Source organism: Papio anubis, chromosome 7, assembly GCF_008728515.1.
Source record: "Papio anubis isolate 15944 chromosome 7, Panubis1.0, whole genome shotgun sequence".
Classification (NCBI taxonomy): domain Eukaryota; kingdom Metazoa; phylum Chordata; class Mammalia; order Primates; family Cercopithecidae; genus Papio; species Papio anubis.
Window position 1 is genome coordinate 36,590,709 of NC_044982.1, and position 15,553 is coordinate 36,606,261.

General features: G+C 44.3%; 1 protein-coding gene across 14 annotated transcripts in view; it reads left to right on the forward strand.

Moving 5' to 3' along the window:
• SLC8A3 (solute carrier family 8 member A3) overlaps positions 1-5,411 on the forward strand; it is a 140,082-nt gene extending 134,671 nt beyond the window's left edge. For 11 of the 14 annotated variants that reach the window (XM_017961290.2, XM_017961291.2, XM_017961287.3 and 8 more), the window contains 2 exons: positions 611-886; positions 3,299-5,411. In XM_017961290.2, the coding sequence (XP_017816779.1) occupies positions 611-886; positions 3,299-3,675 (653 nt within the window). In that variant the 3' untranslated portion in view covers positions 3,676-5,411. The remainder of the gene's footprint in view (positions 1-610; positions 887-3,298) is intronic. The other 3 variants (XM_009211837.4, XM_009211839.4, XM_009211840.4) reach the window with 2 other exon arrangements.
• The last annotated feature ends 10,142 nt before the right edge of the window (positions 5,412-15,553 follow it).

Genomic DNA, 15,553 nt, shown 5'->3' on the forward strand with positions numbered 1-15,553 from the left:
TCCTTTCTTTCTTTTTTCTAAATTATACTTTAAGTTCTAGGGTACATGTGTAGAACATGCAATTTTGTTACGTAGGTATACACGTGCCATGGTGGTTTGCTGTACCCATCAACCCGTCATCTACATTACGTATTTCTCCTAATGCTATACCTCCCCTAGTCCCCACTCCCTGACAGGCCCCGGTGTGTGATGTTCCCCTCCCTGTGTCCATGTGTTCTCATTGTTCAGCTCCCATTTATGAGTGAGAACATGTGGTGTTTGGTTTTCTGTTCTTGAGTTAGTTTGCTGAGAATGATGGTTTGCATCCTCCTTTCTTTCTGCTCCACTGTCTTGTCCATCTTAATCTCCTTCTTTCTTTTCTTCCTTATTCCCTGGCCCTCTCTCTCCCACTCTACCTTGGTGCCCTGCATTCAAATTGACCGGTGAGGCATATCAAATTGTTTCCCAACTATTTTCTGGCATCCTGGCCCTGGCCCCCATCAGCTGCCCAGAAGACAGCTGGAGTCCCCTTCTAGCGGATGATGCCTGTGGTGCAGGTTGGGTTTGACTTTCTTATGAATGATTATCTGACCTCACTCCCCTTTCTCTTGCCTGTTTATCTTACCTCCAGCAGGGGATGAGGATGAGGATGAATCCGGGGAGGAGAGGCTGCCCTCCTGCTTTGACTACGTCATGCACTTCCTGACAGTCTTCTGGAAGGTGCTGTTTGCCTGTGTGCCCCCCACAGAGTACTGCCACGGCTGGGCCTGCTTCGCCGTCTCCATCCTCATCATCGGCATGCTCACCGCCATCATTGGGGACCTGGCCTCGCACTTCGGCTGCACCATTGGTCTCAAGGATTCAGTCACAGCTGTTGTTTTCGTGGCATTTGGCACCTCTGTCCCAGGTGAGAGTGAGAGGTGCTTGAATTTGCAAAGAGGATTTTACCTGGTTCGAATGACCCCTGGACTCCATCTGATTATCTTCCATACCATCTCAGATCTGAACTTAAAAGAGCTTCTGCCCTTAAAGTGCACAAAAGTCAATCAAAGAGATAACTAATGACATTAGTAATGACAGCTAATATTTCTTGAGCACTTTCAATTTGACAGACACTATGTGTGTTCAGCAATTTACACGTTTACATTTTCTCCCTGTAATGTTTCCCAAAGCCCTATTAAATATGGTAAGTTATTATCCCCACTTCACAGACAAAGAAACTGAGGCCCACAGAGGTTAAGCTACATGCCCAAGTAAGTGGTCCAATTTCTTAACCTCCACATTATGTGAATAGATGCAAACAGTGAAATTAAAAGAATGTAGATATTGTTCTCCTTCTATTTACCTCTGGCGATCTCTGAGAGGTTAAAGATTAGCCAACTCAAAGATATCAAAGGAGAAATGCCCACATACATTCTTGGCCTCCTCTACTTGGAAGGACACCGTGAGTACAAAGCATCTCCTAGCAGAACAGGCAAAGGAAGCTCCACAGCTTTTATCTTTTTATAGGATGAATTACATACTTTTTCTTAGGAACAAAAAGGGGCAGACATTCCTTTATTTGTTGAATAAATATTTACTAAGCACGTATTATGCCTGTTACAGTATTGTGCTAGTTTTTGGAACTATAGTGAAAGGCAAGATATACATGCTTCCTTCTCCACGTGGAGTTTATAATCTAGTGAAGGAGATAACACTTAACTACTATAATGAAAGTTATCTTGTTAAATCCTAAGAAGAAAAAGCAAAGGTACCGCATAAGGATGAAAGCTGGGCCTGAATGTAAGAGTTAGCAGGTAGACAGGGGCTGCACTAGCCCAGGTTCTTTACTTAATTCAGTTAGGGGCTTTGGGGCCTCTGAACTCTGAACTTCTGCCAGGGAGCTGGCATCCCAATTGCCCCAGAAAGAAACAGAGCGCATCCTCCTGCAGGAGGTTAGGCTAAATCTCATCAGACAGGACTCTTCTGGCTGGACCAAGAGAAATCTTTCCTGTACCAAGCGAACATATCCTTCAAGACAGTAGCTGAATTCACATCAAATTCTAGGAAAACCTCTTTCCAAAACCCCAGCGCAGGCCAGTGGGATTATTTGTCCATTAGTGATGCAAGAGATTTAGCCATCGTGGAAATGCATCAGGAGGCTGGAAATTAGATGGATGATCCTGGGAAGGCCTGTGGATGAGATGCCCTGTGATCTCTGTTCTCCAAGCCTTGGGGGACCTGAACTATCAGAGGGGAGAAAGGAAATATGGGGGAAAGCATAGAGGTGGGAAGAAATATCAGAGGATCAGAAGCAAACAACAACGACAACAACAACAACAAAAACAAACAAAAAAACAAGGCCATAGGCAAGACAGGGTAAGAGGTTTTCTCTGGGAGATCTAAAAAAAATGGCAATAATGAAGCAAACCAGGCAAATATCTTTAGGCAGCTCCAAGTCCTTGCAATTGGCCAAGACAACAGCTAACAGCATTTGAGGCTTTAAGAAGGTTATCCTGTGATCCACTCATCTGATTTAGTGGCTTTGGCTGAACTTCTTTGGATATAGTTGATGATATGGAAAGGGTCCTTACCTGAGGGCCTTAGGGTCAAGTCTCTTGCTAACATCCTATGTGACCTTGGGTAAATTATTTGACCCTTATTTTTCTTACCTGTAAAATAAAAGGATTGGGCTAGATGTCTCTGACAGTCCTCCCTATAGCTACAATCTGTACCAAGATCTAAAGTCAAACACCCTGCAAAGCCCTGTGATACACATAAAAACCACAAAGACAGAGCCCCGTCTTCCTTGAATCCACAGTTCACCCTGCATATCCCCATCATGCTTCCCCAGCATGTCCTCTGTCCCCAAAATCCAGTACCTTTCCCAGTTTTGAGTCAGTAGGCATTGCTCAATAACTGTTGGTGGTTTGTGAATAAATGCCCCATATGACAGTTAAAATCAGGCATCTACTCCAAGCATCTTCCCACGGTGTCAAGGTTCCCTGGGGAGATATTATGGGATGGCAAACTTCCCTTACCGAAAAAGTAGTCAAAGGAGAACAATAAGCCCACTCAGTAAATATCAGAACTGGAAAGCCCTTCAGAATCTTTTAGATCACTGCAGATGAGGGATGGGAAGCCCAGACTAGGGATGTGACCTACCCAGGGCCGCACGCTTGCTTGTGGCAGAGCTAGGAGGTAGGAGTGGCCCCCTAGCCCTTGTCTCTCATTCCCGGGCTCAGCCCACCAGCTCAAGCTGCTTTTTGGGCATACTGGAAGACAGACCCTGCACACCTTAGCCTCCTGCCAGCTCCCATGTGTCTCTGTCCTTTTCCAGATACGTTTGCCAGCAAAGCTGCTGCCCTCCAGGATGTATATGCAGACGCCTCCATTGGCAACGTGACGGGCAGCAACGCCGTCAACGTCTTCCTGGGCATCGGCCTGGCCTGGTCCGTGGCCGCCATCTACTGGGCTCTGCAGGGACAGGAGTTCCACGTATCGGCTGGCACACTGGCCTTCTCTGTCACCCTCTTCACCATCTTTGCATTTGTCTGCATCAGCGTGCTCTTGTACCGACGGCGGCCACACCTGGGAGGGGAGCTTGGTGGCCCCCGTGGCTGCAAGCTCGCCACGACATGGCTCTTTGTAAGCCTGTGGCTCCTCTACATACTCTTTGCCACACTAGAGGCCTATTGCTACATTAAGGGGTTCTGAGCCGCGGAACAGAGCCTCCGACAGGGCAGGCCTAGGACTTCTCCTAAGAGAAGGGCACTTCCCCACCAGTGACCTCTCCAGGCTGCGTTGCCCTAGAGAGGCAGCATCAGGACCCAAGCCCCAGGAACTTCACCCAACTTAGGCCCTGGCAATGAACTGAAAGGGCAAAGTCTTAATCAATCAAACAATGGAGGAATCACCGACTTTACACAGTATTTAATTAAATACAAACAAACGACAGCAACAAATCCACCTCCACCCCATCTCCTCCTCATATCCCTGACCCAAAGCAAAGGTCAGAGCCTTTCACCTCCTTCTATTCCACCTTCTGATTATTCCTTTGCCTCTCATTTCTTTGGAGGCAGAGTTTCTCCTCTCTGCCCAATTCCATACGTCCCTATTATCTCACTCAGCTGATAAGACGTGAAAATGAGTCACATTCATGTGGCTAGGGTGGGGTTCTTTTTTCATTGTAATCATTATTGTGGTTGCTTTCATTTTGCCATTAGGTTTTGCTTATTGTTTTGTTTTGTCTTTTTTTTTTTTTCCTGAAGTGAGTGAAAAAGGTGCCACGAAGGAATTCCAGGTCTGAGCCAACAGAGAGAAACATGAATTTTCAGACATATGCTCTCCCACCACCCCTTGGCTCCATCAAGATCCAGTTCCCCATCTCACTGTTTTCTCTCAGTTCTTGGGAGGAGTGATGGCGTTGGGGTAGACATAAGCTCACTCACCCATGCAGGATACTAAAGATCTTACAGGAGCTTCAACTGGAGCAGGAGGAGCTTTTTATACTTATGTTGAATCAAGTCAAATACAAAAAGCAATTGTCCCTCTTTGCCCAAGTCTTTCCAGTTCTGTGTGTCTTATTGTGTCAGTGTCCACTTGTGTATCCTTCTGCAGGAAGACCCACCAAGTAGGAGAGATGGGACAAAAATAGGAATGGTGTGTGATGACAAAGGGCTACTGGAAGAACAAAAGGGATTCAGTCCTTCTTAGTATCTTTGACTTTGTACCTGAGGCAGGAGAGAAGAGATATCTAACCAGTGAGAGATTTAAGTGAAAATTTTGTATTTTAAATGTCAATGTGCCTGAGGAATGTCACCTTCACCACTCTCTTGCTTCCTAATGCTCTATACAAAGAGGGCTGACTATATTTCTTGAAGTAGTGTAAAAACTTAGAGATTTTATAAGAGAACAAGGGGCTCCCTTCACCTCTCCTGGTCCCTCAGGTCACATATGAAAGCATTTTTACAAGATAGGAACTGGAATTCCTCATTTCTCCCACGTTCCTGCTTGTTTTTAAACTTCATGAAGCTCTTTTTCCAGCCTGTGGGGTAGTTCTTGCTCCAGTAAGAGGAATCTTAGCTGTCATAATCCTGTGGAGCCTGGGTTTTTAGAGAAAGAGATCTCTGTGCCCTACAGACCTTTTCCCAACAAATGTGGGAAGACCTGGCTTTCACACACACACACATACACGCAAATAAACAGACATAAGATGTCATCACGAAACTGCCCACGGATCTTTAGGCTTTCTGCATTGACATAAATACATTTTCTAAGGGGAGGGGGGGAGAAATTAAAAAACACCTGTTAATTTTAAACACATTTTTTAAGAAAAAAATAACTAAAAAAGAAACAGTGCTCATGTCATAAGCTATGTTGACAGTTGCCAGTGGAAATGTTGGGTTGGTTCAAAAAAAAAAATAAAAGCTATACTTATATCTCTCTACGTACAGCTTGCTTCTCCCTGTGTTTCTTCAGTGGAAGGTCCAGGGGGCCACAGTGGGCTTCTTCTGAGGAGATGTGACTCAGGTGAAGGTGTCACCACCTCTTACACTCAGGTGCCAATGTGTCAAACCCAGTATATTTTAAGCAAAAGTACTTCAGGAAAATGCCACTTGTCAAAACCCAAACTTTGCGAAGTTGGAAGATGTAAGTAGTAGTAAGAGCTGTGGTAGTTATGGAAGAAAGAGGTTTCTGTATCAGAAAGGCATTGGCCGTGCCAGACTCCAGCTAGGAAAACAGTGCCCTGAACCTATTACCAACAGACATGTTTGCACTCATTCATTTACTCATCATTCATTCAACAAGCAATTTAGGAGCATGTTGAATATATTGAATGACACTCTGGTGATACAAAGAAGAGCAAGACATAGCTCCTGACCTCAAGAAACTCACAGTCTAGGCTGGGCATGGTGGCTCATGCCTGTAATCCCAGCACTTTGGGAGGCAGAGGCGGGTGGATTGCTTGAGGTCAGGAGTTCAAGACAAGCCTGGCTAACAGGTCTACCAAAAATTTTAAAAGTTAGCCAGGCATGGTGGCACATGCCTGTAATCCCAGTCACTCAGAAGGCTGAGGCACAATAATTGCCTGAACACAGGAGACAGAGCTTGCAGTGAGCTGAGATTGTGCCACGACACTCCAGCCTAGGCGACAGAGCAGACTCTGTCTAAAACAAAACAAAACAAACAAAAAAACTCACAGTCTACGTAGGGGAAGTGATCCAGAAGCCCACTAAACCTGTTCAAAGAACGGGGCAATGCTGCGAAGGCCTGGTGGGGGGATCTTGTGGAACCCAAGGCAGGAGGCACAGCCGCCAGGCCGTAGGAGCCTGAAAGCCATCAGGAACCGAGCCCACTCTCCCCACCTTCCCCAGGCCACCTGGTCTCTCTCCCCACCTTCGCCAGGCCATCTGGTCTCTCTCACCCTTGCTTCCTTCTGCCCATTGGGCCCATCCTCTTCTTTTATCTCCCAAGGGGCTTCCTCTGATTTATTTTCTTACACACAGCCCAGCACAGTCACCAGCCCTGACATTATATCATGACCTCACAGCTTTGATCACCACAATGAACTGGAACTTCCCTCTTTTCCTCTGAGTGCAAATTCTCAATCGAGAGAATATGGCCAACTCTCCATCTCCAGAGGGCCATTCTGAGAAGGCAGAATCCTTTGTAGAAGGCAGTCACAGTGTTGGGGTGCCTGTGGATTGGGTGTTTTGTGTCAAATGTTCACTCTTGGTACAGACAACCCAGGTGTGGAGAGGAGGGTGATGATCACATTGTAGGTACTATTGCCCCTTCTGAAAGCCAAGTGATGGGAAGGGGTTTATGACGCTTGTGGACACCAAAGTGCAAATACTAATGGCAGTCCTATGCCCTGAGCACTCTAAAAGTGACCTAAACAGAGTGCCATGGGAACACAATGGAAGAAAATATCAACTCAGCCTGGAAGAATTGGGAAAGACTTCACAGAGAATGTAACAGGTAAGTAGGATCTTGAAGGAAGATGAAATCATGATTTACTTTGGTGAGGGGCTTCATATTGAAGGATGGACAAAAAGTGAACAGCACATTCAAAGGCACATGCGTAAAGCATGACATGGCACAGTCATGGAATGGCAGCAGTCAGCATGGCTAGGATAGAAGTCAAGAGGAAGGCTAAGGGTAGGTGAATCCTAACTGTGGCCCCACTGTGCCCTCTGCTGAGGTTTAGAAGTTGTCTGCAATAGGGTCCTGGGCTTAAACTTATGGCCAAAAATGGGGCTGAGAAGGCAGCATCAGGAACACAATTCCTACCATGGAAGCTAAGAACGAGATGTCAATGGGATTTGTGAGTGTAACAGATTAGCACAAAAAGCAGGCAGGGAAAGAGGTTGGACTAAAAGCCTCATTCAGTTTTTTTTTGCCAGCCACTAAGTTAAAAATGAAAAAAAAAATGTCTGTTAGCAGATTAAATGGTAGATACAAAATCACAAAATCCATTTGTGCCCATCATCACTACCATTTTCTGAGTCCTTTCTGGGTTATCCAGGTGTTAGGCTTTGTCAAAACAGGAGATGGAATGAACAATAGGAGGAGAGTTGAGGAACACATCCCAGGAATCTGAAGCCCTGGGTACTAGTTTAGATGCCCCCACTAACAATCCCTCTTCTCTTTGGATTCATCTTCTCTCTGGATCACAATTTCCTGAACTATAAGTGAGGTTTTCATAAAAGACCTCTGAAGCCAATTACTTCTAGCTTTAATATTGTGGTCCTAGAATATATACAAAAGCAGTGTGTGTGTGCGTGTGCACACATGCATGCACACGTGCATGCACACACTCAAACTGCCCGGCTACCTTAATTGACACACCATTGCAGATGCCCCTTTGCAACTCCTTGGCCCTATGGCCTGTGTATTAGTCAATATGAAGAAGATGTTGTTAGCCATTGTGCACGTGTTCATTTTCAGCACTTTTTACTGATAGCCACAACACGCCCACCTCTTTGGCTCATTTATCATTAGGGCAATGTTAGCTGCTGTAATAAATAAACCCCAATATTTCAATGCCTTAGCAAGATAAAATTTTATTTCTCACTCCTGTAATAATCCAATAAAGATGTTCTTGCAGGTGGCTTTCATCCATGTGATGATTCAGGGACTCAGTTTCCTTCTATTTTGTAACTCTGTCAACCTCTGGGGCCCTGGAGTGTTCTTCATCTAGCAGTAGATGGAACAAAAATTAGAAAAAGCCCAAACACACACTTCTGACTACCTTGGTTTTGAAGTAGTACTCATTACTTTCACTCATATTCTTTTATTAGTAAAAGCTGGTCACTTCAACCTACTCACATGCAACGGGGACTAGGAGATATTATTCTTGTCAGGGCAGCCACTTCCCACTGACCATTCTATACTGCAAAAGGATGAAATGTGTTTGAATGTTTGCCTCTGCCACACTCCCCTTTGTGATTAAAGATAGATATTTTTACTATCGATGGCCAAGAGCAATCTGACCTATGTCTATGTGGATTTTCGTGGTTTACAAAAAGCCTTTCATATACATGTGTTTGAGTCTGATAAGAACCACAAGTGGTAGATACTACTATTTTATCAACAAAGTTCTGAGGGGTTAGATGATTTCCCAGGAGAATGCAGATAGTAAGAGGCAGACACAAACACAGGTCTTCTGATTCCAAATTCAAGCTCTTTCCAGAATATTATGGCCCTTGCGACAAACACCAGAACAAAGAGTGAGACTTAGAGGAAGCTGGATCTAGCCAGCGAGAGAGAGTTTCCTAGAGAGGCAGCCAGGGTCCGGGGAGGGAAGGCGAGAGAAGCCAGTCAGCAACTGGTTCTCTCACCCTACCACAGTTCTTTCCTCCTCTCCTTTGTCTCCATTCTTACTTAGTGAGGCACTTCCCCTGGGGGCACCTGAATGGTCGATGTGCCAGTAAAAGCCAAGGGCAGACTGATGGAAATTTCCAAAAGAGAAATTTAACTGTGACAAAGTGATTTGGATTAAGTAGCCTGATTACAAATTTTGATGGAGTGTCATCTGGCCCCAGGGAGGGGTGATTCAAAAGACATCTTCTTGGCAAAGTGAATCCAAAAAAGACTCCTGGAACACGGCCCTGGTTGGTGTGTCATATGGCATTTATGGCATTTTCAGGAAGGAACAAAGGAGAGGGGAAGTCAAACTGACTTTATGAAAACTAAGATCAGCCTTTACTAGTAAACTTATTCTTTCTTTTCTTTTTTCTTACAGTTTTACTGAAGTGTAATGAACAAATAAAAATTATATATATTTGAGGTCTACAATATGATGTTTTGGTATTTGTTTACTTTGTGGAATGGTCACCACAATCAAACTGGTTAGCATATCTGTCACCTCATATAGTTGCCCTTTTTTGTGATGCGAATACTTAGGATCTATTCTCTTAGCAAATTTCAAGTACTCAACACATTGTCATCAACTATAGTCACCGTGCTGGACATTAGGTCTCCAGAACTTGTTCCTCTTATAACCGCAGGTGTGTACTCTTTGAGCAACAGCTTCCTCTCTCCCCCACCCATCCCCTGATAGCCACCCTTCTACACTCTGTGTCTATGAGTTCCAACTTTTGTAGATTCCACGTATAAATGAAATCATGCCATAGTTGTGTTTTCTGTGCCTGGCGTATTTCACGTAGCATAATGTCTTACAGCTTCATCCATGTTGTCACAAGTGGCAGAATTTCTTTCTTTTTTAAGGCCAATTAATACTCCATTATATGCATATTGTGTGTGTGTGCATATACACATACACACACACACACACACACTACAACTTCTCTATTCATTCATCTGTCGACAGACAATTGGGTTATTTCCACATCTTGGCTATTCTGAAGAATGCCGCATTGAACATGCATATACAGATACCTCTTCAAGATGCTGATTTCATTTGCTTTGAATATATTCCCAGAAATGGGATTGCATCATTCTTTCTTAAAAATCTGGAAAGGAGGTGTAGCCCAAGGTAAACTATTCTAGTACCTCAAATCTTTAGATTCTGATTTCTAATCTTAGTCCTTTCTGCTGTTTCTCAAGTTCTTTCTAGCTTCTACCTCAGCAAAAACACAATGGGAGTGGTTGTCATTCTGTCATCTTCACAAACTGCAAATTACATCAGTGGGATTGCTTCTACAGTGCATGATAACTGTTGTTTCTTTTGTTTGTTTGTTTTTGGTTTTGGTGTTTTTTTTGCTATGATCATCACCTCTGACTGAGTCCTTACTCAATCAATTTCTCCTTCCATGACTATGGGGCAGGCATTAAAACCTGGTGGCCAGCAGACTTGATGTGTTTGATTCCTATAGTGCTTTTTCAAAGCTGGAATAGTTGTCAATGTTTTAAAACAGAAACATGTTGTGTAAAAATCTGGATTCTCTGGCCACACTGGGTGGGCATTCTTATGAGGCCACAACTCCAGTGGAACTGCTAAGTGGCCACCCTATCTACGTACACAGTGTTTACTCTCTCAGTTTACTAGAGTTCTTACCCAACCCATGTCTCTTATTCATGTGACGAGTCCGGTTCTGAGGCCGTTTGTACACATGACACCTGCTATGGATCAAGGCTTGAGGTATTGCATTTTGGCCTTTGCATGTTGATGCTTGTCTCCAGTGTTCTGTGGGGTTTGAAGCCCAGATCTACTATTTTTACCTCTTGTGGAATTTTAAACAATTGACTGCCTCCCTGAGCTTCAGTTTCCCTAATCCAAAAATACAGTTTTGCAACAATTAAACAAACCATTCTCAAGTCAATTGCCACAGTGTTTAGCACCTTCCATACACCCTAGAAATGTTAAACTTGAGTATTAAGATTTGGAGAGATGGTCAAGGGACACCAGCACCTCCAAGTCAGGTGAGCCTCTAGACATTGTGGAGAAGAGAGGCAGACATGTTTGGTGTCAAAGAAAAGGTGACATGGAAGAGGCAGCAGGCCAAAGGAGTTCATTAATGCTAATAAGTAAGTCAGGTAATGGTGGGCCTGAAGAAGAGAGTGAAGCTTTGTGAGAAGTTATGTCATCTGTCCAAGGTCATTCCACAAGTAAGTGGCAGAGCTGGGCTTAATATCTAGATTGGCCATTATCTTCATATGCACCTGTTGGGTAGGTAAGACAGTTATTATTTACTGCCAGGGTAGTGAAGAAGAAAGCACAGATCGTAAGTAGGATAACTTATCTGGTTTGCCTAGGACTTTTCTGGTTTTACCACTGAAAGTCCTGTGTCCTAGGAAATCCCTCAGTCCTGGAAAACTGGGACAGTTGGTCACCCTAAAATATTGTGTCTTACAGAGTTAGTAAGAGATGGACTGTCTACATGCACCTTCTACTCTGTCGTGCTGCCATATTTTCCAGCCATTCCATTCCTTTTACTCTTAGCCAACATCTCAGTTAGATAAGGTTCTTTCCTTGGTCGGATAACCCAAACTTTCATTTCCACAAGATTTGAATTCTTGGCATGTTGCTCAGTTTTCAGTTGACCAGTACTTTTGGGCAAGGGAGTATGAAAAGGTACATCAGATGAATTCCCACATTGCAAACCCAGTCCTTCGTATTCTCATTATGCAACAGCAACCTGATTTCCCCCAGGTAATTAGGACATTCACCTCACCAGTTCAGTGAACCCAAAATCACTAGGAGGCAGTATCTACTTCTAATTCATCAGAACCAGAAGTCTTCCTTGGTGCAAGCATTTCTCCATTGGTCATTGGGACTTCCAAACCTGCTGAGACCAAAACTATAGAAACAGAAAGTAAGATTCATCAAGTGGGTTATTAGGCATAATAATGAGAGGCATCACCCATCTCTACCCCTTAGTGTCCAGAACTATGGTCCCTTCTATGGGTAGATAGCACTAGATATTGGCCCCCAATTACAGCATATACTGCATTCAGTATGATAGCATCTTAATATCACAAGGTATTATCTTCTAGCTGATGCTGTAATTGAGCCTGAATCAGGTCATTCCACCTTTGGGTAATGGGAAAAGTGGTAAGACCAGTGACCTGGTCAGACAATGTTGTGAAAGATACCATTGCAATGGATAAAACATTCAAAGTCCATAAACGGACACCCTAGTAAAAACACTATGGGCAAGAAAGGCAAATTCATACCCAGAATATGAGTCTATCCTCTGTGAAGACTGACTGCTACATTTTCTATAATGGCGATTGTCCAAGGAAATCAATCTGACACCATATAACCCGCTGGCCTTTCGGGGAGATATTACCACGTCAATGGCTCATCAGTTGCTTCTGCTGTGAGCAGGTCATACACTCATCAGTGGCAGTAACCAAATGGGCCTTGGTGAGAGGACAGCCATGCTGTTGAGTCCAAGTATGGCCTCCATCCCTGTTGACATGCCATTTTGTTCATGGATCCACTGAGCCAGCATCAGGGTGGCTAGAGAGAGGGGCCAACTAATATTAATGAAAGCATAAGTCATGGGCCAGCTAATATTAATCAAAGCATAAGTCATGACTCATAACAGCATGAGTCGTATGGAGAACGTCTACCACCATGGTTGCTCTCTGATAGGCATTTGTATGGGGCACTGTATCTTCACACTACGGGGCCCATTCCATACACGGAATTCCTAAATTCCTAATTTTTCTTGCCACCAATTAGCTTCAAGTCCTCAGTGAGCCAGTCACCCATTGTCTACTGCATGAATTGGTGTAGATCCATGATTCAGGCCCAAGTGGACAGTTCAACGTACTGCCTGAAGTTCTGTCCACTGGGAAAATTTCTATCCACCAGTCTTTGATGGTCTCCTATGAGTAAGGTTACATACGACGCTGTCCGCTTCTGGCTGGTGCTGGCATACTGTGCAGAAATAGGTTCATGCTTTCTTCTCATTTATTCACTGGTCGCAGGGAATTCCCCATGAGGTCAACATACGGTTGAGGGAAAGGCAGCAAAGCTGTTACCTGGAGTTACCACAGGAGTCAAAACGCCTGTTTGTGGGGGTTACTGGTGCTTTCTTGACATGAATGTGCTGTTTTCCCTATATACATACCATTTCCATTTTATAATGGAATATTTCTGAGCAAGTTCAATTATATAATTTATTGGGAAAGGTACCCAGTTCTACATGGGTAGGTTAAGTCATATGTTATTTGGTGTTACTCCTTCCCTACTCATGACCTGAAGAGTCCTGATGGGGTCCGGCATTTAATTAATGCTGCAACTTGGGTTTGGTCCATATCCCTATGGTCCCTGCAGCTGTAGGAGAGGAGGGACTTCTTTAAAGTTTCCTGGGAGGACTTCCAGTTCTCCCTGTGCATATTCATAGCTTTTAATTTGTCTTTTTCCCCATGTATGTTCTCTAGGGTCATGTAAAGAATCAGGTGATGCCATAATTTTTGAAAATACTGCAATTACCCTAGTAACAAAGTGTTAGAACTGCTTGATCTCCCAGCACCTTGCCCTCCACTTTATTCTCTACCCCATTCAGTGATAATTTGAGTATTCATGATGCCACCATTTACCGTGAACTACCTGGGTCCTATTTGCCCTCATCAAGGAAGTTATCCTTGAGCTGCTCATGACCAACCCAAACCCAGAGTTCCACTTTATGAGTTTGCTTCCTCCTAGGCCCAAGTGGCAGGAGAGGAGAGGTTTCAGGAACTGAGAAGGAGAGAGAATCAGGTAGATAGGCCTCTTAGAAAGGAGTGATACCTTTCAGTCAAAAAACATAGCCAGCTCAAGGCAACCTTACAAGGAATAACACCCTGTCTTCCCTCCCCTCCCACTCTCCCATCTCCCACTGGACTCCTGGTCATCCAGAGAGCACAAGAACTCCATTGATGCCATGCATAAAAGTTAGTCCCCCAGGCAGAGCAACAGCAGGTGAAGAATGGGGAAAGAATGGCTCCAGAGGGGCAGGCAGGAGATTTCTGCACACCATATAGAGTTGTTGCAATGATTTCATGAGGTAACAGGCTTAGCAAAATGTCTGACATACAGTGAGAACTCCCGGGCAAAAACACTGAGGAGACCCAGAGAGGTGAAGCCAATGGCTCAAGGACACACAGCTAGTTCATAGCAAAACCAGGCTGAAGACTCCTGTAGTAGGTGCTCTCTCCACTGGCCCTGCCTTTCCTGCCAGACTGTATGATTTTGCTGCTATTAATCTGTTCCTCCATTTTTAGCTCTCCTCTAGAAGTTACAGCTCCATCACGCAGCCCGCATCATAATGCTTTTTGCAATGGCATGTGCATCCCATCAGGCTATCTCTACCTTATTTCACTGTCTTATCAGGTATATTTCATTATACCTTTCCCTAAACAACTCACTTTTTAGAATCTGATACAGTGAGCTACTCAACATCTCAGTAGACACACTTCTTTCCATAATTTAATGGAATTTTCCATTTATATATGCTATATGCCTCTTTAAATGTGTAGCAAAATAATCGCTATTAAGAATGCTAAATTAGGAGTTGACAGAAGTGAATTCTAATTCTGGTTCCATCACAAGCTAAGTGTTTGACCTGGAGATGGCCACTTCACCTATCTATTGAGATTTTAGATTTTTCACGTATAACCATTAGAATAGACGATTGTTTAGGCTCCTCCCAGTGCCAACACTCACTGATGATAAAAAGAAGGAGGAGGAGGATGACTGACAGATAGTGAGCTGCAGCTTTGTACCAGGCACCGCGCTGAGTACATTACCCTCATCTCACTGCTATGTTGCAGCAGTGAGAAAAACACCTTTCTGTTTTGAGCCAGAGAGGTTGGGAAGGGTGTATTTACTGCGGCTTATACTGGTCTCTCCTGACTGAGTCGTATGAGCAGTCGAGCAACGTGTCCATCATCGTGTGGAGAGACCACATCCAAGTATGCAGTGTATGTGACCATCAAGTGTGTGAATTCTCAGGGTTGCCCTGAACTTGTAGACAGGTCTGGTCTGGGGTGCCACATACAGGACCATCGACCAGTAGCTAGAGTTAGTGCTCTGGCTAGGAGGATACAGGCAAGACAGCCTTCACAGAGTGCATCCTGACAGAGGAAAAAGGGGCAGTGCAGAGCGGGAGAGGGAGCAGCCATCTACAGGTGGCGTAGAAGAATAGAAGGAATTGGCCAGAGCGCCCCACCAAGACTTGACAAAAAATGACAAGAGAGACTTGTGTCCCATAAGTAGCACAGACACTTGCAGGAGTAGGCAGGCATGGAACCAAGGTAATGGCCCTTTCCCTTATCAACTCATGAAAGGCACACAAAGTGGAATGTTGATCCAGACCCTAGGGTTGAGAGCTTGCTTCGGCAGAGCTGCATGAAAAGATCAAGCTTCACCTATTTCCACCCGTGTAGCAGAAACAGGCCTAATGCCACAGACCAGAAGGTCAGGGTGCCTGGGAAGTCTTCAGCCTCCTTGGCGAGCACAACTGTGGCCTTGCAGGTCATTCAGGAACTTGGGAGTAAATGGCCAGATGAACAGCCTGGCGATCTAGGGTTTTTTTTTTTTTTAGTTTTTGTTTGGTTTTTTGGTTTTTGGTTTTTGGTTTTTGATTTTGTTGTTGTTTTGCTTTTTTTATTTTTTGGTGTTTTGTTGTTGTTG